Source organism: Pelodiscus sinensis, chromosome 12 (genome assembly GCF_052426305.1).
Source record: "Pelodiscus sinensis isolate ZL-2025 chromosome 12, ASM5242630v1, whole genome shotgun sequence".
Classification (NCBI taxonomy): Eukaryota; Metazoa; Chordata; order Testudines; family Trionychidae; genus Pelodiscus; species Pelodiscus sinensis.
In genome coordinates, this window is record NC_143063.1 from 12387108 (window position 1) to 12413968 (window position 26861).

The 26861-nt window shown below is 43.6% G+C and overlaps 2 protein-coding genes across 7 annotated transcripts in view; one reads left to right on the forward strand and one right to left on the reverse strand.

Moving 5' to 3' along the window:
• The window catches only part of PHAF1 (phagophore assembly factor 1), a 100004-nt gene extending 93294 nt beyond the window's left edge, over positions 1-6710 (forward strand). For 5 of the 6 annotated variants that reach the window (XM_075940357.2, XM_089781436.1, XM_075940354.2 and 2 more), the window contains 2 exons: positions 3632-3704; positions 4710-6710. In XM_075940357.2, the coding sequence (XP_075796472.2) occupies positions 3632-3704; positions 4710-4799 (163 nt within the window). In that variant the 3' untranslated portion in view covers positions 4800-6710. The remainder of the gene's footprint in view (positions 1-3631; positions 3705-4709) is intronic. The other variant, XM_075940358.2, reaches the window with a different exon arrangement.
• Positions 6468-26861, reverse strand: part of B3GNT9 (UDP-GlcNAc:betaGal beta-1,3-N-acetylglucosaminyltransferase 9) — a 48809-nt gene continuing 28415 nt past the window's right edge. The window contains 3 exon segments of the mRNA XM_006120957.5: positions 6468-12063; positions 12065-13343; positions 17213-17352. Coding sequence (XP_006121019.2) covers positions 12012-12063; positions 12065-13275 — 1263 coding nt within the window. The 5' untranslated portion in view covers positions 13276-13343; positions 17213-17352 and the 3' untranslated portion in view covers positions 6468-12011.

Sequence of the window (26861 nt, forward strand, 5' to 3'; positions counted from 1 at the left end):
ATCAATGTAGGATACATTACCATCTGATGGTGATGTGATGGCCTATGTGATACATGAGTGATCTGAGTCCAGTTCCAATGGGCAAGTGTCAACAATGCAAATTGTCATATAATTAAAACCCTTGTTAGCATGCTGTTATCAAAGGACTGAGTGGACTTGAAGTCAAAGCTTCCTTTCTCTCCCTTTCTGGAGGTAGCTCCTCCAGGCAAATTTGGAGCAGTATGAAATCTGCACTGCTTTTGGTTGTATTGTGCCACTTCTGTGGGTAAAAGACAGGCCACTAGTCAGCATGGCTATGTGAGGCTATGATTTCTAGCCCTGAAATCATTTACAAAATGTGAGTAATTTTGTCAAGTACAAGAGTGAGAGCAATATGAGTCTGATAGTCAGGGCTTGACAAATAATGCAGTCGAGTATGACAATGCATTAGATTGCAACCCAGAAGAGCCGGGTTCATGTGATCTGCGCATGCGCAGATCGCCGGACAGTGCGGTTGGCGAGCGGGGCTCTCCGCAGTTCAGCGAGCCCTGCTGATAGTCATGGATGAACATGATGAAAATCTTTCATAAATTTCAGAAATGCTTAACTTTGGCCTTGTTTTCACCCATCTTATATTAGTTACTATTAAAATATTGTTGGCTTGATTCTTCACCGCATTATTCCAGTTTATTTGTGTAAAATCACTAGAGCCACACCACGATTAAAACTAAAGTAATGCTCTATTGAATCAAGCTCTTTCATTTGTAATGTGGATTGTTTACAGTGGTTCAACCATGCTTAATTTTGAAGGTACAGTAATTACTCATTTAACACGTGCCCACTTAACACATTTTCGCAATAGCACAATTTTTTTAGAGAACGTTTTTCGAATAATACAACTGTCCCCAAAATAACATGAAAATAATTAAGTGGCAGACTACTTCACACGGTGATATAAGTTGGTAAAAACAGTGGTAATGTGCATGAGTGGATGAATACACGTGGTCAAAGCTCTCCGCTCACGTACGTGTGTATCTTTGTTTTTTAACAAACTACAGTAACTTGTGTTGCTAGCTATCTAATGTTGACGTTGATGACCCAGCACCAACAAAAAATTGACTTCACCACCACCACCAGAAACGCAGCCCTCACCTTTTCCATTATTTTTAATGGGAAAATTGACCCTGCATAGTACGTTTTGACTTAGCACAAACATTTTCAGAAACGCATTTATCGTGTTAAATGAGGAATTACTGTATATGTCACATTCAGTTAAGGAAATTCACCAATTGCAGAAGAAGTCAGAACTTACTAATAGACTATATCTGACAGAAAACCAACCCGGAAAACAGTACTAACCAGTGTTCCCTTTAAGATTTTCCATCCGTGAGTGGAATAATTGTTGTCCTCTGCAACAATATTGAGGTCATGTGTGCTTGTTCAGATGTGTGGCACTCAAGTCATTAAAATATCTTTTATATATTTTTAAACTGATATGGAAGAAAAAATACTTAAACAAGAGATAATTAACAAGGTGCATGACTTTAAATGTTTATTTAATATGAAGTCAAATAAAAAAAATGCAAAATTTTCAGTGGCCAGCTTCCTCTGTTTACAGACCTCTAGTAGACCCTCCCCCACCTCAATTAAATCTGGGTCTCCTTTCAGAGAACTATATTAATTGGCCTTTCAGACTAACATTGTTGACTAGACAGTAGTATTCTTGACAATAGTATTCCCACGCTATTCTTGCCAGCAAGTTAAGGAAGTATGGATTGGATAAATGGGGACTGTAAGGTGCATAGAAAGCTGGCTAGATTGTTGAGCTTCATGGGTAGTGATCAGCGGCTCAATGTCTGGTTGTCGGCTGGTATCAAGCGGTGTGCCCCAAGGGTCGGTTTTAGGGCCAGTTTTGCTCAACATCTTTATTAATGACCTGGATGAGGGGCTGGATTGCACCCTCAGCAAGTTCGCAGATGACACTAAGCTAGGGGGAGAGGTAGATATGCTGGAGGTCAGGGATAAGGTCCAGAGTGACCTAGACAGATTAAAGGATTTGGCCAAAAGAAATCTGATGAGGTTCAACCAGGAGTCCTGCACTTTGGACAGAAGAATCCCAAGCACTGTTACAGGCTGGGGACCAACATGCTATGCAGCAGTTCAGCAGAAAAGGATCTGGGAATTACAGTGGATGAGAAGCTGGATATGAGTCAACAGTGTGTCCTTGTAGCCAAGACAGCTAATGGCATATTAGGGTGCATTCGGAGGAGCATTGCCAACAGATCTAGAGGGGTGATTATTCCCCTTTATTCGGCACTGGTGAGGCCACATCTGGAGTATTGTGTCCAGTTCTGGGCTCCCCACTATAGTAAGGATGTGGACACACTGGAGAGGGTCCAGCGGAGGGCAACCAAAATAATTGGGGGCTGGAGCACATGACTTACAAGAAGAGACTGAGGGATTTGGGCTTGTTTAGTCTGAAAAAGAGAAGAGTGAGGGGGGATTTGATAGCAGCCTTCAACTTCCTGATGGGAGGTTCTGAAGAGGCTGGAGAGAGGCTGTTCACAGTAATGGCAGATGGCAGAACACGGAGCAATGGTCTCAAGTTGCAGTGGGGAAGGTCAAGATTGGCTGTTAGGAAGAACTGTTTCACTAGGAGGGTGGTGAAGCACTGGAATGGGTTCCCTTAGGGAGGGAGTAGAATCTCCATCCCTATAGGATTGTAAGTCCTGGATTGTTAAAGCCCTATTAGGGATGATTTACTTGGTGTTGGTAATGTTTTCAACAGGGGGTGGCACTCGATGACCTCCTGAGGTCTCTTCAGTGGGTGTTTAGTAGCCTGGGGGTGGAGGCAAGCTACAAGGCATGGTCCCACCCAAGTTCTGCCCCTAGAATGCCTGTGTAGGCGTTCTGGGGATGGAGTGTGGCTGTCCCTCAGTGCCCACCCTTTCCAGTGCTCTGGGGCTCTGGCAGGCTTGGGCCACACGGCCTCCTTCCTCGATGGCGCTCCGGAGGCCAGGGAGGCTGCAACCACGTGGACCCCTCCTTTTCTGGTGCTCCAGTGACCGGGGAGGTGGGAGGCCCAATAAGGCTAGATCCATGCAGCCTCCTCCCTCCCTGGTCCTCCAGCGCGTCTCCCTCCCTGATGCTCTGGGTGCCAGGCAGGCTGAGGTGCATGTGCATGCCCTCCCATCTCTTCCCCTCCTTATGGTGGGCGGGAGCACACTGGGCACAATGGTGGGGGCAGGGCCTTATTAGGGGCTGGGGATGAGGACCTGCGTCCCCCATCCTTAACTGCACAAACTGCCCATGGTCTCTTCCAATCCTATGATTCTATGATTTATATTTAGTTTTTCCTTTCCAGCCTTGGGTGAATGAAAGCTGTCCTCTGCAGTCACTAATAACCACTTATTTTGTCCCAGTACATCCTTCTCTCCTCCTTCCCCCAATATTTCTGTACCACTCGAGAACACTTGAAATCCAAAAGCAGCATAATGCCGATGAATATAATGCCTCCCAATATAAATAATCTTGGCCCAAGAGAAATGTGGCAAACTTACCACATAATCATGGATGGCTATTGTTTCACATTGAGAAATTCTAACCTCTTATACACCCATAATACTTTTTTCTTTTCTTTTTTTTTTTTAAGGTCTTCCTCTCCGAACAATACTAACCCATTTGGATCAACGTTTTGTTTTGGGCTGCAGCGAATGATCTTTGAGGTTAGGAAAAAAGTTTCAGATTTGTTTGGATTAGAGAAAATGGTGTGGAGCTGGCTTCTGGATTTTAATGCAGCTTTTTGTCTTTCCTGTATGCCTATGAGAGCCAGCATTCAAGAGCAGTTGTTGATATTGGGAATACAAATGGGACATTTACCATCTTTCCCCAGGTTTAATCCATCTCTAGTGTTTAAGGCTGGTGTATCTGTCTTTTCACCCATAACAGATGCAATTGGGACATATGTTTAGTTCTCAATAAATATTTTCGGGTGGTGGTGAGTGCCCATATTAAACAGCAAATGTGACTAAATGAAGCCTGGAAATTAAGCAGTAATTTTTCAGAGCTGGCAAAGATCTTTCAGTGTTTTAATTCCATTTTATCAGTTGCTTAATTTTTAATATACACTTGAACTTCTTCAATCTGGCAATTTTGATAAATAGACTTTGCAGATTATAGAATTTTCTGGACCATGAATATTTGCCATAATGAAGGGCTTTTGTATGTATAAACCATTCTAAAATACTGAATATGTATAGTGTGTCATAAGATAAATCTTTAATGCACTGTATTTAAACTGTTAATGGCATGGGGGTGCAGATTCTGGGAGGAAGGGGAGGGTGCATAAGGAGGATGGTGGTGGGTGCTCACATGGTGCCCCATTCCCAGTAGGACACATGGCTGCACCCTCCCCCCCATTGTCTGGAATTCGCAGTCAATGGGAACAGTGGAGTAAAAGCCTCCTGACAAGGCATTCCTCTGGCCAGAGGGGAAGAACAGCGGAAATGATTATGTGCAGAGCCACTTCATCCTCCCCCTGCACTGGTGCTCCAGCTATGCAGGGGTCCAAACCATAGGTGTTCTCAGATCTCAGATGACTGGATTAAGGAGGTTCAAGTGTATATTCTCTCTCTACTCAGGCACAGAAATACTGCAACTGTATCTGACAACTTCCCAAGTTCCCTTTTGCCTGTGGTGTTTTTATTTTTTTGCTTGTTCTCTTTTTGCAGGTGATGCAGAATAATCACATAGCATCTGTTACATTGTATGGCCCAGCAAGGCCCTGCAGCCAGTTGAGAACATCGGATCTTTCACAGTGAAGCATCACCTTCAAAGTCAGCTAATCTAAATGCTACAAAACTCATACAGTGTGCCTTGATTTGCTGCCACTTATATGGAAAGCATGGTATGATTTTTTCAAAATACAATTCCTCCCATCGAGGAGAAACTCTCACAACCCTTCATCATGAGGCATGGAGCTAGTGATGGAGGAAAATGGCTAGGTATCTGTGTCTTCATTTTACTCCTCTCAATTGGCCGTCTGTGCAGCACAGATCTGAAGAGACTCTTTCCTTCCTGAACTGGCGGAAGAGGCATTAATGACTGCAAGAATGAAGCACAAACTTTTTGAGCCTTGGAGTATCTGGAAGCAGGTATCGATAGTAGTTTGTTTTTGTGTTGGTCAAACTGAATTGATATGGTAGTCCTATTTTAAGACACCAACTATATATATACATACCTTTTATTTATGCATACATACACACACACGCACAAATCTAAACACATTGATATTTCTGTGGATTAGGACATTGTACCAAGTGTGGTAAGGGTGTATATATGTACATGATTTCAGGCACCACATCTTTGTGTAACTTCAGAACAAGCAAATAGCATGTGCATAATACTTGATTGTGTAACATTTGCACTACATACACTTTAATTACTTGATAAACATGATCTTCACTGAAGAGCATCTGTGTACGGGGTGTAATGGTTATTTAATGTAAGCTGTGCATTAAGCTTATTTATGTGGTGGATTGAATAGTTCACCTTCCTGCACTAATATTTACTTGACATGCTGAAGCAATTTTTTTTTCTGCCAGGCCTTGTTTAATAACTGTACGCAGTTTAAAAAAAAAGTCTTGAAGAGATGATTTGTATAACTGAAAGATGCTTTTCTTTGATAACATTTTTCTTCATACTTAAAAAATGAAAAAAATACATCCCATAAAGGAAAATTCAGTTGCCTCATCTGCAAATGTATTGTAATATGTTGATTCCAACCTCCTACTTATTCCCTGTTTCCCATAGAAAAGGAAAGAAAACTTGTAGTGAATATGTAGGGAAAAAAAATTCTTCAATTCCTCCAGCACCAAGAAACTTTTCCCCGTGACTTCTGAAGTATAACTTTTATTTAATGCCAAAGTTTTAGCCAAAGATATACCCAATCTAGTTTCACCATTTCTGTACATGTAATCTAACTGCACACCCCAACCCACCTCCAGGAAACAGGCTTTTCTCTAGTCAGGAAATGCTCCTCACTGCATTTTATCTGAAGTGGATGCTTTTGGTTTCTAGGTCTCTTACAGTCTTATTGGGGAAAATGGTGTGTGTGCTTTGAAATATTAACCCTTTTTAAGAATAGAAAAGATATATGTATAATTTTGTCCCATTTTTAATATTTTGGTGTAGCAACTTGTGATACATAGACAATGATTTTGTGAGTTTTACAATGTGTGTACAGATTTTGTAAATATGACATTTTTGTAATTTTAACGCCATGTACAGTGTAATCCTGTATAGTTTATCAGTGAATGGGAGATAGGAAATAGTGTGTTAACTAGTGTTTTGGATCCTGGGCCAGTAGCAGGGGATAAATGTGACATGGTGTTTTGTGTGAGTATGTGCGTATGATATTCTTTGCCATTTAGTCTCCGTGTATACTGTGACATTCTAGAGTGTTTTACTAAAACAAACAAAAAAACACATTGAGAATCTAAGGAGAAATTTACTGTATACCTTCATTATTCTTAGGTGTTACTCCTGTTATATTCCTGTTCAATCTGTGTTTGTTTCTTGTGATCATGCTTGCTGAAAAAATTCTACACTTCCATCTATTTCTTTATTTCCTCTCTAATTTTCATGTTGCTTTACATAGCCCGGCTGTAAATTAAACGGAACACATAATGAGCTTGTATATTGAAAGACAAATAAAATGTGACTCTCTGTTACTGTTTTGTGTTACATACAGTTGCTGAGTGTTTTTGTAATAAAGTGGTGCATGCTCTTGCTTTATTTCATAACATGTAAGTACATGTTATGAAATAAAGCAAGAGCATGCACCACTTTATTAAAAAAACATATATATATATATGCAGGATAATGTTACCGCACTACAGAGAAATATTTATTGACAGTATCTTAACAGAGCTTATTTTCTGACATTCATTACAGTGCATCCTCTTAGGATGCAGTGTAATTATATATAAAATAATTTGCGGTCTTCCTTTTAGCCACAGAAAGCTTCCAAAGCTCTGTGATACTGGCTCAAAGACTATCCAAATGGATCTCTGGTTGCATTAACCATTGTTATCAAGGGCATAATATGCTTCCATCCAAAGTCCATCTGCACTCCACAAAATCAGTTTCTACGTTGGTCACATTCCTTACAGATATTCCTATTTCAGTAACCTGTAGAGCAGCTACTTGGGCCTCTGCCCACATGCTCACAGAACATTGTGATCGCCAAAGATTCAGTCTCCATGCCATCTTTGACCCCACAGTACTCTATGTATTAACTGACTCCTCTCTGAAGCCCCAGCTTCCAGAGGTGAGTAGTACTTGGATCCCCTACAGTGGAGCACCCATAGGAACATTACTCAAAGAAGAGGAGGAAGTTACTCACCTTGTGCAGTAACAATTAGAGATGTAATAGTGTAGTCAATTAACCAATAAGCAAAAGCTTATAGATTAATGCTTTAGAATACATACATCCTCTCCCCCCCCAGTAATTTTTTAGGAGGCTGGCCAGCAGCCCGGCTTAGTCTTGGCTCGCACTGGGTCCAGGACCTACTCCTGCTGCACCTCTGCATTTAAAGTGTATTAGGAGCCAGGCAGACAGACAGCCTGGCTCAGTCCTGGGTCCAGGAGCTCACATAGAATACTAGGACTGGAAGGGACTTCGAGAGGTCATCGAGTCCAGGACCAAATACTGTCTAGACCAGTGGTCTCCAACCTTTTTACACCCAAGATCACTTTTTAAATGACAGACCAAGCCAAGATCTACTGCCCCGCCCCTTCCTGGAAGCCCCGCCCTCTCTATTCTCTTCCTCTCCATCACTTGTTAGCCCCAATCCTTATACTGCTACTTTAAAAAAAATTCCCACCATTCCTCGCAGCTACTCACCTGTGCTGTTGCTCGGTGAGTAGCTGCTCCTCAAATGAGGAAATCTAATGTAAATGTACTGCGCAGGCGCGCAGTTCAAAGAGGGCTCAAGAGCTACTCTTAGAGCCTCCGAGATCTACTGGTAGATGGCGATCTACTGGTTGGTGACCACGGGTCTAGACCATCCCTGATAGACATTTATCTAACCTACTCTGAAATATCTCCAGAGATGGGGATTCCTTAACCTCCCTGGGCAATTTATTCCAGTGTTTGACTATCCTGACAGTTAGGAACTTTTTCCTAATGTCCAACCTAAACCTCCCTTGCTGCAGTTTAAGCCCATTGCTTCTTGCTCTGTCCTCAGAGGCCAAGATGAACAAGTTTTCTCCCTCCTCCTTATGACACCCTTTTAGATATCTGAAAACTGCTATCATGTCCCCCCTCAGTCTTCTCTTTTCTAAACTAAACAAACCCAATTCCTTCAGCCTTCCCTCATTGGTCATGTTCTCTAGATCTTTAATCATTCTCGTTGCTCTTCTCTGGACCCTCTCCAGTTTTTCCACATCTTTCTTGAAATGCGGTGCCCAGAACTGGACACAATACTCCAATTGAGGCCTAACCAGCACAGAGTAGAGCGGAAGAATGACTTCTCGTGTCTTGCTCACAACACACCTGTTAATACATCCCCGAATCATGTTTGCTTTCTTTGCAACAGCATCACACTGCTGACTCATATTTAACTTGTGGTCCACTAAAACCCCTAGATCCCTTTCTGCTGTACTCCTTCCCAGACCATCGCTTCCCATTCTGTATGTATGAAACTGATTGTTCCTTCCTATGTGGAACACTTTGCATTTGTCTTTATTAAACTTCATCCTATTTATTTCAGACCATTTCTCCAATTTGTCCAGGTCATTTTGAATTATGACCCTATCCTCCAGATTAGTCGAAGTCCCTCCCAGCTTGGTATCATCTGCAAACTTAATAAGCGTGCTTTCTATACCAATATCTAAATTGTTGATGAAGATATTGAACAGAGCCGGTCCCAAAACAGATCCCTGCGGAACCCCACTTGTTATGCCTTTCCAGCAGGATTGTGAACCATTAATAACTACTCTCTGAGTACGGTTATCCAGCCAGTTATGCACCCACCTTATAGTAGCCCCATCTAAGTTGTATTTACCTAGTTTATTGATAAGACTATCATGCGAGACTGTATCAAACGCCTTACTAAAGTCTAGGTATACCACATCCACCACTTCTCCCTTATCCACAAGACTTGTTATCCTATTAAAAAAAGCTATCAGATTGGTTTGACATGATTTGTTCTTTACAAATCCATGCTGGCTGTTCCCTATCACCTTGCCACTTTCCAAGTGTTTACAGATGACTTCCTTAATTACTTGCTCCATTATCTTTCCTGGCACAGAAGTTAAACTAACTGATCTGTAGTTTCCTGGGTTCTTATTTCTCTTTTTATAGATGGGCACTATATTTGCCCTTTTCCAGTCCTCTGGAATCTCCCCTGTCTCCCTTGATTTTCCAAAGATGATAGCTAGAGGCTCAGATACCTCCTCTATCAGCTCCTTGAGTATTCTAGGATGCATTTCATCAGGCCCTGGTGACTTGTAGGCATCTAACTTTTCTAGGTGATTTTTAACTTGTTCTTTTTTTATTTTACCTTCTAAAATTACCCCCTTTCCACTAGCATTCACTGTTAGGCATTCCTACAGACTTCTCGGTAAAGACCAAAACAAAGAAGTAATTGAGCATCTCTGCCATTTCCAAGTTTCCTGTTGCTGTTTCTCCCTCTTCACTGAGCAGTGGGCCTACCCTCTCCTTGGTCTTCCTCTTGCTTCTAATGTATTTATAAAATACATGTCTTCTTGTTTCCCTTTATTCCCGTAGCTAGTTTGAGCTCATTCTGTGCCTTTGCCTTTCTAATCTTGCCCCTGCATTCCTGTGCTGTTTGCCCATATTCAACCTTTGTAATTTGTCCTACTTTCCATTTTTTATATGGCTCCTTTTTTATTTTTAGATCATTCAAGATCTCGTGGTTAAGCCAAGGCGATCTTTTGCCATATTTTCTATCTTTCCGACACAGCGGAATAGCTTGCTTTTGGGCCCTTAACAATGTCCCTTTGAAAAACTGCCAACTCTCCTCAGTTGTCTTTCCTCTCAGTCTCCATTCCCATTGGACCTTACCTATCAGCTCTCTGAGCTAACCAAAATCCGCCTTCCTGAAATCCATTGTCTCTATTTTGCTGTTCTCCCTTCTATCCTTCCTTAGAATTGTGAACTCTATGATTTCATGATCACTTTCACCCAACCTGCCTTCCACTTTCAAGTTCTCAACCAGTTCCTCCCTATTTGTTAGGATCAAATCTAGAACAGCTTTCTCCCTGGTAGCTTTTTCAACCTTCTGAAATAAAAAGTTGTCTCCAATGCAGTCCAAGAACTTATTGGATAGTCTGTGCCCCGCAGTGTTATTTTCCCAACCTATATCTGGATAGTTGAAGTCCCCCATCACCAAATCTTGGGCTTTGGATGATTTTGTTGTTTAAAAAGAGCCTCATCCACTTCTTCCACCTGGATAGGGGGCCTGTAGTAGACTCCTAGCATGACATCACCTTTGTTTTTAATCCCTTTTAGCCTAACCCAGAGACTCTCAACATTTCCGTCTCCTATGCCCACTTCTACCTCACTCCAAGTGTGTTCATTTTTAATGTATAGGGCAACACCTCCTCCCTTTTTTCCCTGTCTGTCGTTCCTGAGCAAGGTGTACCCTTCTATACAAACATTCCAATCATGTGTATTATCCCACCAAGTTTCTGTGATGCCAACAATGTCATAATTGTACTTATTTATTGGTACTTTCATTTCTTCCTGCTTATTTCCCATATTTCTCGCATTTGTATATAATCATCTAAGATCCTGATTTGACCTTGCCTCTCAGTTTTGCCCTGACCCTCCTTTCTCTCTGCCCACACTCCCTCCCATTTCCGACCCATCTCCCAGTGATACATATACACACTGTATCAGAGGCAGCAGCACTGGGTGACAGGCAGCCAAGCCACAAGGGGACCTGTTTTTTAAACTGGCTCCTCTTGCGGATCAGCTCCTACCTGGTACCCCACACTTCTGCCTCTGATACAAAGGCAAGGGGTTCCTTGGGAGTGGGGCCGGAGCACACTGGCTGCCAGCTCCATGCCTGGGGAGTATAGAATAGTCGAGTAACTGATAAGAATTCATAAGATTAGTTGACTATTCAATTAGCCAATATTTAACATTGCTAGTAACAATAGTTTTTGGAGATGTGTCCCCCTATAGGCGCTCCACAACTTGTCTTCCTCCCCTCTACTTCCGTATTCTATATAAGGCTTGGCAGTAAAGAAGTGAGAGGTTTTCACCCGGGCCGTTTTAGATACCCTTGTTGTGCGTCACAAGGGAGGGAAGGTACATGCGGGCACTTCTCCCCTTCAGTGCTCTTCACAGCCCTAACATTTCGTATTTATCTGTAATTGCCTTTTCCCTATCCGTCCTTGGTCTGCCGACAATGACATCTTCAACTTCCAATTTTGTTTCCTCCCTCCCATTCTGCATGTAGCCCCCATACTATTACTGCCCTCTTCTTCATCAAAACCCACCTCCACTGATACCTCCAAGCAGCCAGCAACAGTGGTTTGGTTTGTGCATCAGCTGGGGAGAGCCGATTTTCTTTATTTTAGCTATTGCCCAATTCTTGATGGCTCTCAGAAATCCCAGACCTATATAGCAAATTATTTTTATCTTCACAACTCTTGCCCTCATCTCCCACCCTACCCTGCTCCTTATATGTCACATTCACTTACATTAAATCTCAAATGATAAGCTTTTGGGGGCTGTATTTTACTATGTGTTTGGTACAGCACAATAATCCTAGGTGCGGGGGGAGGTCTTTGAGCATTACTGACATACTAATAAATAATAATAAATTAAACCTACTTTTGTGAATTGCTTGGAATCAGATTAAGGAAAATGTCCTACTACAAATAGCGTGTGCAGATGTGGAATTCTGGCAAATGTCTCCAATAGTATGACCTTCTCTCCAAATCTTTTAAACAAGATGTGCGAAAGCAGCATGTTGGGTTCCTCCGAGCTTGGTTCATCATCTGCTTCTGCCGTGTTTAACCTGCTTTTGGCTGCTGCTTGACATTGCTTTTCCTGTTCCATTGGAAAGGCCTCTTCACCTTTTTCTTTTGGGTACAGGAGAGCTCTGGATTATGAAGGAGGTTCCACATTAGCCAGATTTCAGCTACTTTTAGACTGTGGACTACCATGAGATCTTTGTAAAAGCAGGGATCAAATGTCTGCAGGTGTGGGGCAGCAGAGGGTTTCACAATGCCAAATGTCTTGAATCCTTCATGCAAAACAGGTTTGAGATTGATTCTCTGCAAGCACATGCCCAGAAAGACATCATCAATTGGGAAGAGCTCTACCTCTTGGCAAGCCTGAAAGAGCTTTCTCATGGTGCTGTTGGACAGTAAGAAGCCTCCTCCCCCTGCATAGACTGGGTACGTGCCTAGCCCATACATTGTTTCTGGGATGTAGTATTTACTCTTTTTCATGCGGATTGGATGAGCATTGTAGATAATGTCCCCAACAAAGAGGTCTTTTGCAGGGTCATATATCTCAAGAAAGTCAATGATGTTCTCCACATTGACAAAAACATCAGCATCCCCTTTAAAAATGAATTTCACACTGGAACAAAATTCATCAGCCCAGTTTAGAAAGTGGATCTCTTTCAAGGTCAGGTTGAAGAAGGTGTCCAGAAAGTCCCAGAGTAAAATGTCCTGATACATCACACTCTCCTGGTGGACAAGGATCTCCCATGTTGCCAATGCTGTCTTATTCTTTGGTATTCCCAGGAGGAAAACTCTTTGAACCTGCACCCCATTCACCAAACCCTCCCTACCCCAAGTCCTACGGACGATCTCGCGTCTGTCAAAGTCCTCAACTACTGATTTTATGGCTATAAGCAAGAAGGGACCTTCAGGTGTTTTCCTGCATTTCTTGGGCTGATTAATGAGAAGATTGAAATTCCGATTATCCTTATTTAGAAGGTAGCGTTTGAAATCAAAGACAGAATGAGTCAGTGGTGGCAAAGGGGTTGTTTGGGCCTGTTTACTTGTCACCTCCACATCTTTAGCAATAGAAATGATTTGGGAATGGTCAAACGTCACCTCTGCTTCAGGGTGCCACTTAGGGGCTTGATGGCCTGGGAAGATCCTCGGTGTTGGTGCAGGTTTCTTGTGTGTTTGTTTCCTGCTTCCTGTTAAGGGTGTATGCTCTAACTGGGAATAGAATAAAGAGCAAAGCACAACCACCAAAAAAAGGGTGCAGATCACATCCCTTTTGAGCCGAACTCTCATTGTCTCTGCACTTCTTGCAAGGAATGTTAAAAGCTGAGTTTGGTGAGCTGCTCAGAACACATGGCCATCTGCAAATAAACACACCATACATCAGTGCAGAGTACTTAATGTCTTCAAAGCACTCTGGTAAAAATTAACACCCATCAGACACACAGGAGGAAGATATTAACTTTCTTGTTTTACTTATGGCAATGCTGAGACTCATGAAGTACTTTACTAAGAACTAAACTGCAAACCAATAGCTAAGCAAGGCGTTGAACTCAGGAGGGCCTGGATTATAGTCATCTGCTCTGACCTTTAGAACATGTTGCTGTTCATATTACCAGTAGGAAATCCAACTGTTCTTAAAACCTCTCTATAATATAGTTGTTGTTCCACCTCCTCTGCAAAAATATAAAATATCCCATCATTGTGTCCTAGAAGAATATAGTGTAACACTATAAGCAAAACCTTATCTCGTATTTAAAAAGAAAAAAAAAACCTTGATAATATTGTGGGGCTTCCTTAGTTCTTTAGTCCTCTCCATGTCATTCAAAAACAAATACAGGCAGTCCCTGGGTTACATGGGTCCGACTTACATCGGATCCCTACTTACAAATGGGGTGAGGCAACCCCACATTAGCTGCTTCCCCCCAGCAGACCAGGGAGACGCAGAGCGGCTTTTCTCAGCAGACACCTCAGCTTGAGAATAAAGGACTGAGGGAAGTGAGGTGTGGGAGAATAAAACTGAGCTCTGGAGAAATGTTTGGCTAGAGTTTCCCCTACAATATGTACCAGTTCCGACTTACATACAAATTCAACTTAAGAACAAACCTACAGTCCCTATCTTGTACGTAACCCGGGGACTGCCTGTATAAATCTGGCAGGTGAAGGCCAGACTTTCAAATTGCTGCACACAAAAGTAGAGTGAAATTTCTGAACATGCCCAATAAGAACAGAAATATCCCACTGCAGCGTGGGGCTGTGTCATAGAATCCTAGAATCATAGAACTGGAAGAGACCTCAGAAGGTCATCAAGTCCAGCCCCCTGCTCTAGGCAGGACCAGTTCCATGGCTGCGTGCATGCACATACACGAGTGTGCAGACCTTGACATCTGCATGCACACAGCCATAATTGCTCATCAAAATGGGGTGCAGTAGGTGCACCTCTGAACATGCACATTTGTCCCTTTGTTTCCATTAGTACTTATATACTGTTAAACATGTCTGAGATTTTAATATAGTTATTTCTGTCAATATAATAACGTTTGATTGGTACAACATCATTTTAGAGAAGGGAAATTTGCCAATGTGGATTAGACAAATGATCAATATCTGGTGCATCAGAGGTAGAGACAAGAGTCCCTATTTATATCTATTGCTAATCATGCAGTGTTGAACAAAGACAGGGACTGGAGAAGAGCGTTTTATTTCACAAGCAAGATCAGCTTTTCTCTTACAATAAGATGTGATTGCTAATTTACGCTTCTCCCAGAGATCTTCTATTCAGTTAGATTAGTAGCTACACCGCAAAAAGAAAGCTAAGAGTTACAAGGACAGAGAACCTAAATATAGCACAGAGAAATAATGGGTTGCCTGTCTATAACTGGAACAGACCCAGATTCTTTTTCTCCAAAGTACACGTAGCCACATTGTATCCCACAGTAGCTAGATAGATGGAACAGAAGTAAACTGACAGCAAGAGTTGTTCCAAATATCCTTAGAAGCAACCAGGGAGTGGTGTATCTGTTTATTTAAGCCCTACATTAACAAAGAGAGATGGTGATCAGAACCTGAAAACTATCAGCACCAATGGGATTTGTTTAAAAGATCATTATAGTTGATATGTATATACACACACAATTATATCTGATTACAAACCCTATATTTACAATAATTTATATACATATATATATATATATACATTTAAGGCCAAAAAGTTCCATTATGAATTGTCATCTTTGTCTGACTTTCTGCTTAAGAATTATATGCCTGTGGGATTCCTCTATCTCAGTGATTCTTAAATTTTTGGCCTGTGGACCACCTGATTCAATTTCGTGGACCACCAGTTGTTAATTACTCCCAAGCCATTTTGCTAGTGCTGCAGCTAGGAAGACTGGTTTAATTTCAATTATTAAACAGAGTAAGTGCTTTAACTTTCTCATGTTAGTTTATCAAACTTAATTTTAAATAAAATATTAATTTATGTCCAACAAAAGATTTCAATGTTTTCTTTCTTTATGGCAGGGGTGGGGAACCTTTTTTGTGTCGGGGCCACTGACCCACAGAAAAATCATTTGGGTATCACACAAGTGAGAAGCAAAAAAAACTCCTCCAAAAACCCGCAACCCTCACTGATGTGGCCCCCAACTGAGACACCTCAATCCAGCCTGCAGCCCCAGGGAGCGAAGGGAAGAGACAGGGAAGACTGAGATTCAGGGCTTCCCATAGGCCAGATTTACTCTTCTGGGGCTCTGGAGTTAGTGGGTTTTAGGCTCTGGGATGGGGGGAGGGGAAATGAGGGGTTCAGGACAGGGCTGCCAGTGAGTGAGATAGGAATGGGGTGTAGGATCTGGGAGAGTGCAGAAGGGGGTGAGGGTGTAAGGTCTGGGTGAGAAGGGTGCAGGAGCAGGGTGTCTGGCCAGGGGGAGGGTGCAGGAGCAAGAGAGGATATAAGAGCAGGCAGGTTTACCAATGTTGGAAAAAGCCCTCCACTATTTCGATTTTCTTTCAAATTAACGCAGTTGCTCTGTGGATGCTATTATTGTTTTTCTGGAATAATGGTGCAGTGTAGATGCACCCAGAGATGGAAAAAATTAGAGGGACTGTATTTTGTTATGTTCACCAATATGGAGGTACTGTGCAGAAGGGTATCACAAGTAGAAACCAAACACCTTGCTATATATTTTTTAAAATAACTGTAGGGATTAATTACTCCTGCATGGCAGGTTCGGCGTTTTAGAACTCACTACTTAAAGAATTAAATTTAAGCCTAAGTGGGAAATAAAAATTGTGAACGGCACAGACCAGTCAAAAACCTGAAATACCACACTAGGAAAGAAGTGAAAGAAGTAACAACAGCAACTCAAGTGTGTGTTGGGTTGGGAGGTTAGTGTGTACGCTGTGTGTGCGTGACAGATTCGCATTGCCCCTTTAAGTATGCTGAGCATGTTCAGATATAGGAACACGTGCCAGCCAACTCCCTTCATCCCGAGCCCTGTCATATCTCCCCTCTCTGTGGAGATGAGGTATATGGGTAGAGGGAGGGGGACATCCTGACATCAGTGCCCCCTTTTCTGTCTCCCCACACCCTGCAGAGGAAGCAGGAGGCTCCCAGGTCAGATCCAAGGCAGAGGGCAGGAAAAGCCAGAGAGAGGGGTAGTAGATGTGCCAACACGTGATAGCCTTCTGGCCAGTACAAACAGAATCACCAGTCAGAGACTCCAGGATCTACCGGTAGATCCAGATCTACTGATTGATGATCACTGCTCTAGTGTTTTGGAGTCTTCACAGGTTGCCTCTGGATTTCCAGGGTCCATTTAAGGTGCTGGTGCTGACTCTCAAGGCTTGAAGGCCCAGATATTTGAAGGTATGTAGGCATTGCTACCCATTTAAAAACTGCCAAAGGGGGTTGAGCTCTAAAGCTTTATACTGAGTTATGGCTGTACGGTGCTTTCCTGGATTGGTCCCTATATGAGAAAATGCAAGATAGGTTGGCAAGTGATTACATGTCTCAGATCAAGATAAAAGCCATCAGTTTTTTTTTTCATAAAATCCTGTCTCCTTTCCCATTTGAGAGAACTTTTGTGTAATGTCTGATCTGACATCAGCTCTCAGATTCCAGATGCTAATAAAAGGCTTGGATAAAAATCTGGTTCTTTACTGCATTTAATGTTATTGGCTAGGACTTAGAATCAAATGTGTGTGTGTCACGAAGCTTGCAATTTCCATGACTTACAGGAATTATCCTGCCAACGTGGTCGAATCTGGCAACAGAATCCTTGTGAAGGAGCCAGGAAAAAAAATCCTGGATTATTTCATGCACAGTTTGATGGCCCAATTCTTCGTCTTTGTTTTCATTTAGTGAAGGACAGGACCCTGAAATACAGCAATATAATGCTCAAATAAAATAGTTTAATGCCAAATATAGACTTTTAATTTAAAAGGAATTGCTAACCATGATCCTATTTCAAATATAGTTTTGCAGTACTTACCCTGGTCTTGGCTATTAGCCAGGAGTCAGTTCTCTTTTGAATTTGGCAGTGTGAGAAAAGCTCTCTAGGTTCTGTTACTGAACTTGGCCAACAAATTGAGGATGAGTCCTGCAGACCCCTTTATGTTTGAGTATTCATAACCACTCAGAATTAGGAAAAACAGCAGTGTTATCAAAGCAAGTAACAAAGTCCTACCCCTTGGTGGACAGACCTGCAGCAAAAGTATAGCCGTGAGATAACTCAGTGAATAATACAACATGCTGTCATATGGGAAGAGCAGGTTTTCATGTTTGAGTTCTACTTCTCACTCCTGGCTGAAGCTGGTAGGTTCAAGCCGTAGGATAGGGATTGTTTTGTATCATTCAAGTTGCTTTACAAGTGGAAGGGGTGGCCAGCAAAAACAGACCCTTCCAGCCCTCTATGGTAGGTGAAAAAGCCTCAGGGTTCATTGCCAAGGTCCACCCAATCAGATTTCCTGTACCTCCCCACCTCAAATGTGAAATCTTGAAATAATTGGTTGGGGATCCCATTGGACAGGCTGTTGGACCTACAACTGCTGGGGGAAAGGCAGGGCAAGGGATATATCCTTGTTGCCCCTCGCTTGGCATTGGAAAAGAATTAGTGGATCTGGTGTAGAATTTCTTGATGGTGTCTCAGGGCTCGCAAGCAGGGACGTGAAAAGCAGGGGTGAAATCTTAGCTACCCTGAAATTAATGACAAAGCTCTCATTGGGGACCCAGATTTCCCCCTAAAAGTCCAAACTCAAGGCAGGACCCTGGGTCTGGAAGGTTTCACAACAGCTTGAGAAATTGGTTTTTCACCAGGAACAGCAAGAAGGCCAAAAGCTTGTTGACAAAAGGCATAGATGGCAATAGAGAGACTGTACAGGTGATTTCAGAAGTTCAGCCATTTCTGAGGTCAAAAAGAACTGATGGGCAGGATTCCCTGGGATGCTAACATGAAGGGGAAAGGAGTCCAGGAGAGCTGGCAGTATTTTAAAGAAGCCTTATTAAAGGCACAGGAAGAAACCATCCCAATGCGCCGCAAGAAAAACAAATATGGTAGGTGACCAGATTGGCTTACCGGGGACATCCTTGGTGAGCTTAAACACAAAAAGGAAGTTTACAAGAAGTGGAAACTTGGACTAATGATGAGGGAAGAGTATAAATATATTGCTCGAGAATGCAAGGGAGTTATCAGAAAGGCAAAAGCACAATTGGAATTGCAGCTAGCAAGGGATGTGAAGGATAACAAGAAAGGTTTCTACAGGCACGTTAGCAATCAGAGGGTGATCAGAGAGGGTGTGGGGCCCTTACTTGATGAAGGAGGTAACCTAATGACAAATGATGTGGGGAAAGCTGAGGTACTCAATGCTTTCTTTGCCTCTGTACTCACGGACAAGGTGGGCTCCCGGACTAATGCACTAAGTGACGCAAGATGGGATGAAGATCGACAGGCCTCGGTGGGGAAAGAAGAGGTTAGGAACTATTTAGAAAAGCTAAACATACACAAATCCATGGGCCCAGATTTCATGCATCCGAGGGTACTGAGAGAGTTGGCAAATGTCATTGCAGGCCCTTTGGCCATTATCTTTGAAAACTCATGGAGATCGGGAGAGATCCTGGATCATTGGAAAAAGGCAAAGGTAGTGCCCATCTTTAAAAAAGGGAAGAAGGACAATCCAGGGAACTACAGACCAGTCAACCGTACCTCAGTCCCTGGAAGAATCATGGAGAGGATTGAAGCACTTGGAAGAGGGGAAAGTGATCAGGAATAGTCAACATGGACTCACAAAGGGCAAGTCAGTGGATGTGATACACCTTGGCTACGTCTAGACTGGCATGAATTTCCGCAAATGCTTTTAACGGAAAAGTTTTCCATTAAAAGCATTTGCGGAAAAGAGCGTCTAGATTGACATGGACGCTTTTCCGCAAAAGCACTTCTATACGTGCTTCTTGGCACTTCTAATGCCAATCTAGATGCGCTTTTGCACAAAAAAAGCCCCGATCGCCATGTTCACGATCGGGGCTTTTTTGCGCAAAACAAATCTGAGCTGTCTACACTGGCCCTTTTGCGCAAAAGCTTTTGCCCGAACTGGAGCAGCATAGTATTTCCACAAGAAGCACTGATTTCTTACATGAGATCGTCAGTGTTCTTGCGGAAATTCAAGTGGCCAGTGTAGACAGCTGGCAAGTTTTTCCGCAAAAGCAGCTGCTTCTGTGGAAAAACTTGCCAGTCTAGACACAGCCCTTGACTTTAGCAAAGCTTTTGATATGGTCTCCCACAATATTCTTGTCAGCAAGTTAAGGGAATATGAACTGGATAAATGGACTGTAAGATGGATAAAAGGCTGGCTAGACTGTCGGGCCCAACGATGTCAGGTTGGCGGTCAGTTTCTAGAGGAGTGCCCCAAGGATCTGTTCTAGGACTGGTTTTGTTCAACATCTTTATTAATGAGGTGGATGAGGGGATGGATTGCACCCTCAGCAAGTTTGCAGATGACACTAAGCTAGGGGGAGAGGGAGATACGCTGAAGGGCAGAGATAGGGTCCAGAGTGACCTAGACAGATTAGAGGATTGGGCCAAAAGAAATCTGATGAGGTTCACCAAGGACAAGTATAGAGTCTTGCACTTGGGACGGAAGAATCCCAAGCATTGATACAGGCTGAGGACTGAATAGCTAAGTAGCAGTTCAGCAGAAAAGGACCTGGGGGTTACAGTGGATGAGAAGCTGGATATGAGTCAACAGTGTTCCCTTGTAGCCAAGAGGGTTAATGACATATTAGGGTGTATTAGGAGGAGCATTGCCAGCAGATCCAGAGAAGTGATTATTCCCCTTTATTCAGGTCTGGTGAGGCCACATTAGGAGTATTGTGTCCAGTTCTGGGCCCCCCAGTATAGAAAGGATGTGGATGCATTGGAGAGGGTCCAGCGGATGGCAACCAAAATGATTAGGGGGTGGAGCGCATGACCTATGAGGAGAGACTGAGGGAGTTGGGTTTGTTTGGTCTGCAGAAGAGAAGAATGAGGGCTGATTTGATGGCAGCCTTCAACTTCCTGAAGGGAGGTTTCAAAGAGGATGGAGAAAGGCTGTTCACAGTAGTGATGAATGGCAGAACAAGGAGCAATGGTCTCAAAATACAGTGGGGGAGGTGTAGACAGCGTAACCGAGGAAATGGTGGTGGGAGTGGGCCCCACTCTTGGTCATTATCCTTTGCCAAGACTGGCCGAGGTTTACTGATCTTATCCACAGAATCAGTCTCCAGTCCCCAGCCACACAGTATGCCCCTACAGACAGTCAGGTCAGCCGGAGGTTGTCGGCCATCTCAGGCATACGGCTCACTGCAGGTAGGGAAGAAGAAGTAGAAGAAATGGAAGGACCTGCGGGTCCGAGCCAACCTGAGGGCCCCTTTAGGGAGGACTTGGGGCCTACTTGCCTGGTTGACTTTCCCCAAGACCAGCGAGAGGACCCATCATTATGGTTTGCCTACGATCAAGTGGCCCACGTCAACGGGGCTGTCACTGATTCCCAGGCAGCCGAGCAGTGGCTCCATTTTGAGATGGTATCTGACCACTTGTATCAGATGGACCGAGACCCACAGATCTGAGAAGTTGGGTCCCAATTAGTCGTCCCTTGTTGCCACCGGTAAGCCGTCCTGGGACTCACACACAACATCCCCGCTGCCAGACACCTGGGCCAAGACAAGACCCTGGAATGGGTGCTGTCCTGGTTTTTCTGGCCAGGTGTTTACCAGGAAGTAAAGGACTACTTCCAGTCATGTCCAGAGTGCCAGTTAGGTGTTAACCACGGGGTTCCACGGGCCCCGCTGGTACCTATGCCAGTAGTCAGTACCCCATCTGAACACATTGTGCTGCACCTGGTAGGCCCATGCCAGAGGAGCAAGGCAGGATTCAAATACATTCTGGTTCTGGTAGACTATGCAACCCGTTTCCCAGAGGCTATCCCGCCATGGAGTACAATGGCCCGCACTATTGCCGCTGAATTAGTAAAGGTTTTTGCCAGGGTGGGCCTTCCCCCAGAATTGCTCACGGATCAAGGGACAAATTTTACCTCCTGTTTGCTTCGGCAGGTCTATGCACTCCTGGGCATCTGCAATCTCCATCCTTCAGTGTACCACCCACAGACAGATGGCTTAGTTGAGTGATTTAATCGCACTCTAAAGGGGATGTTGTGAAAATTTTCCCCAACCGAACTGCAGCAGTGGGACCAATTGTTTCCTCCCTTGTTGTTAGCTGTCCGGGAAGTGCCATAGTCATCAACGCAGTTCTCCCCTTTCGAGCTCCTCTATGGTTGTCATCCTCGGGAGGTGTTGGACTTAATGAGGGAGACCTGGGAAAGCACCCCCTCAGTGGCTCCTCCAGTACATGTCCCTGAAGGGAGGTTGCAGGAGCAACTTGCCCGGACAGGGACGTTAGCGTGTGAGAACTTCCAGGCAGCTCTAGCGACCCAGCGGTGATAGTATAACCAGGGAGCCCAAGAAAGGACTTTTGAGCTGGGGGACCAAGTGCTTATTCTCCTCCTCTTTGAGGAATCTAAAATCCTTGTGCGATGGCAAGGGCCCTATGAGATCACACAGCAAGAAGTGCACAAACCAGACTGGAAAAAAAAGCAAATATATCACATGAACCTCCTAAAACCGTGAAAGGAGTGTGAGGCACTACTGATTACCCCATGCCCACTGGAACCTGCTCTAGGGCCCCAGGTGCCTGACCTAAATGAAGAAGAAACCCCATGGCTGGAAGATACACTGACCGAGGTTCAGCAAAAGCAAACGCATCAACTGCTGGAGGCATTTTGAAAGACCTTTACCACGGTGGTATCTCATGTAATTTAGACCATGCCAGGCCAGGTAATCTGAGAGATTAACCGGTCCCTTCCCCGACAAATGAGAGAGGTGGTAGAAAGGGAAGTCCGAGCAATGCTAGAACTCGGGGTAATTGAGCGATCGAAAAGTGAGTGGCGAAGTTCCATCGTGCTGGTGCTGAAATTGATGGAAGAGTACGATTCTGCATCGATTTCTGGAAGGTAAATTCCATCTCCAATTCAATGCCTACCCGATACTCCGAACCGAAGAATGTCTGGACCGCTTGGGAACGGCTAACTATATCATAATGCTCAATTTGACCAAAGGGTATTGGCAAATCCCACTGGAGCCAGATTCCCAGGAGAAGATGGCCTTTACCCCCTCATCCAGACTGTTCCACTTTGTCCGGATACCCTTCGACCTCCATGGAGCTCCTGCGACGTTACATTGTATGATGGACTGCCTGCTGAGACCCCATATTGAGTACGCTGCCACCTACCTTGATGACGTGATCATTTATAGCCAACAGCGGGAAGAACACCTCCTTCAACTGGCAGTCATTCTTTGGACTCTGCAAGATGCAGGATTTATGGCCAATCCAAAGAGCCTCTTCTGAAAAAAATGGTGGCTCATTAGGTATGCAAATGAGGCTTGGCAATATTCCACGCTTAGCCTCATTTGCATATTACTTGCGCAAGAAGCGGCAAGTGAAGACATAGCCCTAGAGTGGTTCACTGACCAGTGCAGTTGCACCTAGACCACAGCAACAGGTTAAGAACAAGAGACCTTTACAGCATAGGCTAGGAGCCAGCTGGCTTTTAGCTCAGAGAGTAGAGGCTCCTATACTGAGCTCTAGAAATTCTAGGTTCAAATCCAACCCGTGGTTACACAGGCACTTTGAGGAACTGAATTAGAATTCAAAACTTCTTGGTCGAGTTGTAGAATTGATTTGATTTAAACAGGATGAAATTAAATAAAGATAAATGCGAAGTACTTCCCTTAGGAAGAACAAATCAAATGCCTAACTGCAAAATGGAGAATAACTGGCTAGGAGGAAGTATTGTTGACAAGAATCTGGATCACTAACTGAATCCAAGTCAGCAATATGATGGAGTTGAAAAACCAGCTAACATCATGGTAGGGTGCAATAAGTGTTGTCTGTAAGTCTTGGGAGGTAATTGTCTGCTGTGGTGAGGCCTCAGCTCGAGTACCGAGTCCATTTCTGGGTGATGCCATACTTTGGAAAAGATGCCACACTATGGACATTTTGGAGAATCAAGTGAACACCAGCAGAGATGAGAAAAAGGTTTAAAAAACCTGACTGAAGAGGAAAGGAATGACTTAGAGGGGACGTGATAAGTGGGGCCCTTCCAAATTCATAGTCCCTTTTGGACAATTTCACAGGATTTTTAAAATGGTAAATATCATTATTTCAGCTATTTAAATCTGAAATGTCACAGAGTTGTAATTATAGAATCTTGACCCAATAAGGAGTTGTGTGAGGGTTACTCAGGTTGCAGTATTGTTACCTTTACCTCTGCACAGTTTCTGTGAGAACAGCAGCTACTGGTCAGGAATCAAGCTCTAAAGGCATAGCTCCTGCCTAAAGACCAGATTTCATGTGAGGAATCAGATTTTACTGACTGTGACGCGTTTTGCATAGCTGTGAATTTGGTAGGGACCTATTGATAAGTCTTCAGATATATTAGGGATTGTTAGAAAAAGGACTGATCTGTTGTTCTCCATGACCAATGAAAGTAGGATAAGAAGTAACGGGTTTAAATCTGTAACAAGGGACATTTAGGGTAAATATTAGAAGAAACTTTCTTATGATGGTAGATAAGCTTTAGAATAGATGTTGGAAGGAGGCTGTGGAATTCCCATTATCTGAGGTTTTAAGGATCGATTAGATACCTGTCAGAGGTGGTCTAGTTTTATATGGTCCTACCTCAGCCCAGAAGTTGAACTTGACTTCTCAAGGTCCCTTTCAGCCCTACCTTTCTATGATTCTATTATTTCAATTTCTTATATCTTCATCATTCTTTGTGCACTTCTCTCACTGTTCTCAGCTAGTTAAAATACCCCTGGTACAAACACTCTGATTCCCTTTCCTATCCCATTTCACTGGGGTTGAATTTGTGTCCTACAGTAATCTCCAACTACAATAAACCCTGTGTTATCTGGCATGCTCAGAGATTAGGGTGTCACGGTTACCTAAAAATTCCGGTTATCTGAGGGTCCCATCAACCTAGGAAAAACCAATGGACAATAATAATAAAACTCAAGTTTTTAATTTTGGTAGTTTTGTAGTGTGAGGCAGTTGGTCTCATTACTATTTTGAGTTAAAGATGATTAGTACTTCTTAAATAAAAAATTGTTAAGCCATTCATGGTAAACCAAGCCAGGGCTGTGCGCCTAAAGATGTGACAGTATTGTGGCTGGGGGCAATGCCGGTTAACAAAGTTTTCTGATTAGCAGAGTGCTGGATAACAAAGGCTTCACTGTACCATGCATGAATCCTTGTCTCTCTAGCGAGCTTTGATAGCCCCATGTACTGAAAACTGATTTCACTGCTGTTCTTGTGAACACCATAGATCCTCCAGCCCTCTTGCATCTTAGGGGAAGACCAATGCTCTCTCACCTTTCCTGCTGGTGGCTCACCTCTGCAATGCTGTGGCTTCGTGCATCATTTAGAATCATAGAGCTGGCAGAGACCTCAGGAGGTCATCAAGTTCAGCCCCCTGCCCAAGGCAGGACCAATCCCAACTAAATCAACCACTACTCTGGATCTGCTGGCAATGCTCCTCCTAATGCACCCTCATCTGCCATTTGCCTTCTTGGATACAAGGACACACTATTGACTCATATCCAGCTTCTTATCCACTATAATCCCCAGGTCCTTTTCTGCAGAACTGCTACTTAGCCATTCAGTCCCCAGCCTGCATCAATGCTTGGGATTCTTCCGTCCCAAGTGCAGGACTCTACACTTGTCCTTGTTGAACCTCATCAGATTTCTTTTGGCCCAATCCTCTAATCTGTCTAGGTCACTCTGGACCCTACCCTGCCCTCCTGCGTATCTACCTCTCTCCCTAGCTTAGTGTCAGCTGCAAACTTGCTGAGGGTGCAATCCATCCCCTCATCCACGTCATTAATAAAGATGTTGAACAAAACCAGTCCTAGAACAGATCCTTGGGGCACTCCGCTAGAAACTGACCGCCAACCTGACATCGAGCCGTTGATCACTACCCGCTGGGCCTGGTAGTCTAGCCAGCTTTCTATCCTTCTTACAGTCCATTTATCCAATCCATATTTCCTTAACTTGCTGGCAAGAATATTGTGGGAGACCGTATCAAAAGCTTTGCTAAAGTCAAGGTATATCACATCCACTGACTTTGCCATATCCACAGAGCTAATCTCATCGGTCAGGCATGAGCTGCCCATCATGAATCCATGTTGACTATTCCTGATCACTTTCCCCTTTCCAAGTGCTTCAAAATGGATTCCTTGAGGATCCCCTCCATGATTTTTCTGGAGATTGAGGTAAGGCCGACGGGTCTGTAGTCCCCTGGATTGTCCTTCTTCCCTTTTTTAAAGATGGGCACTATATTTGCATTTTTCCAATCATCCAAGATCTCTCCCAAGCTCCACGAGTTTTCAAAGATAATGGGCAAGGCTCCACAATGACATTTGATAACTCCCTCAGTACCCTCAGATGCTGTAAATCTGGGACCAGGGATTTTTGTTTGTTTAGCTTTTCTAAATAGTTCTTAACTTGTTTTTTCCTTGCCAAGGGCTGTCTACCTCCTTCCCATACTGCATTGCCTAGTGACCTTGTCTGTGAAGACAGCGGCAAAGACAGCTTTTCTGTCACTAGGGTACTTCCCTCATCCAGTAAGGGCCCCACACCCTCTCTGATCACCCTCTCATTGCTAACATGCCTGTAGAAACCTTTCTTGTTACCCTTCACATCCCTTGCTAGCTGCAGTTCCTGATAACTCCCCTGCATTCTCGAGCAATATATTGAAGTTATACTCCTCCCTAGTCATCTGTCCAATTTTCCACTTTTTGTAAGTTTCCTTTTTGTGTTTAAGCTCACCAAGAATTTCCTGAATAAGCCAATCTGGTCATCTACCATATTTGCTTTTCTTGCTGCGCATCGTGATGGCTTCTCCCTGCGCCTTTAATAAGGCTTCTTTAAAATACTGCCAGCTCTCCTAGACTCCTTTCCCCTTCATGTAAGCATCCCAGGGAATCCTGCTCATCAGTTCTCTGAAAGAATCAATGTCTGCTTTTCTGAAGTCCAGGGTGTGTATTTTGCTACACTCCTTTCTTCCTTTGGTCAGGATCCTGAAATCTACCATCTCATGATCACTGCTTCCCAGGTTGTCACCCACCTCTTCTTCCCTTACTAGTTCCTCCCTGTCTGTGAGCAGCAGGTCAAACTGTGCATGGCCCCTGGTCGGTTCTTTCAGCATTTGTACCAGGAAGTTGTCCCCAACATTCTCCAAAAACTTCCAGGATTGTCTGTGTACTGCAGTATTGGTCTCCCAACAGATGTCAGGGTGAT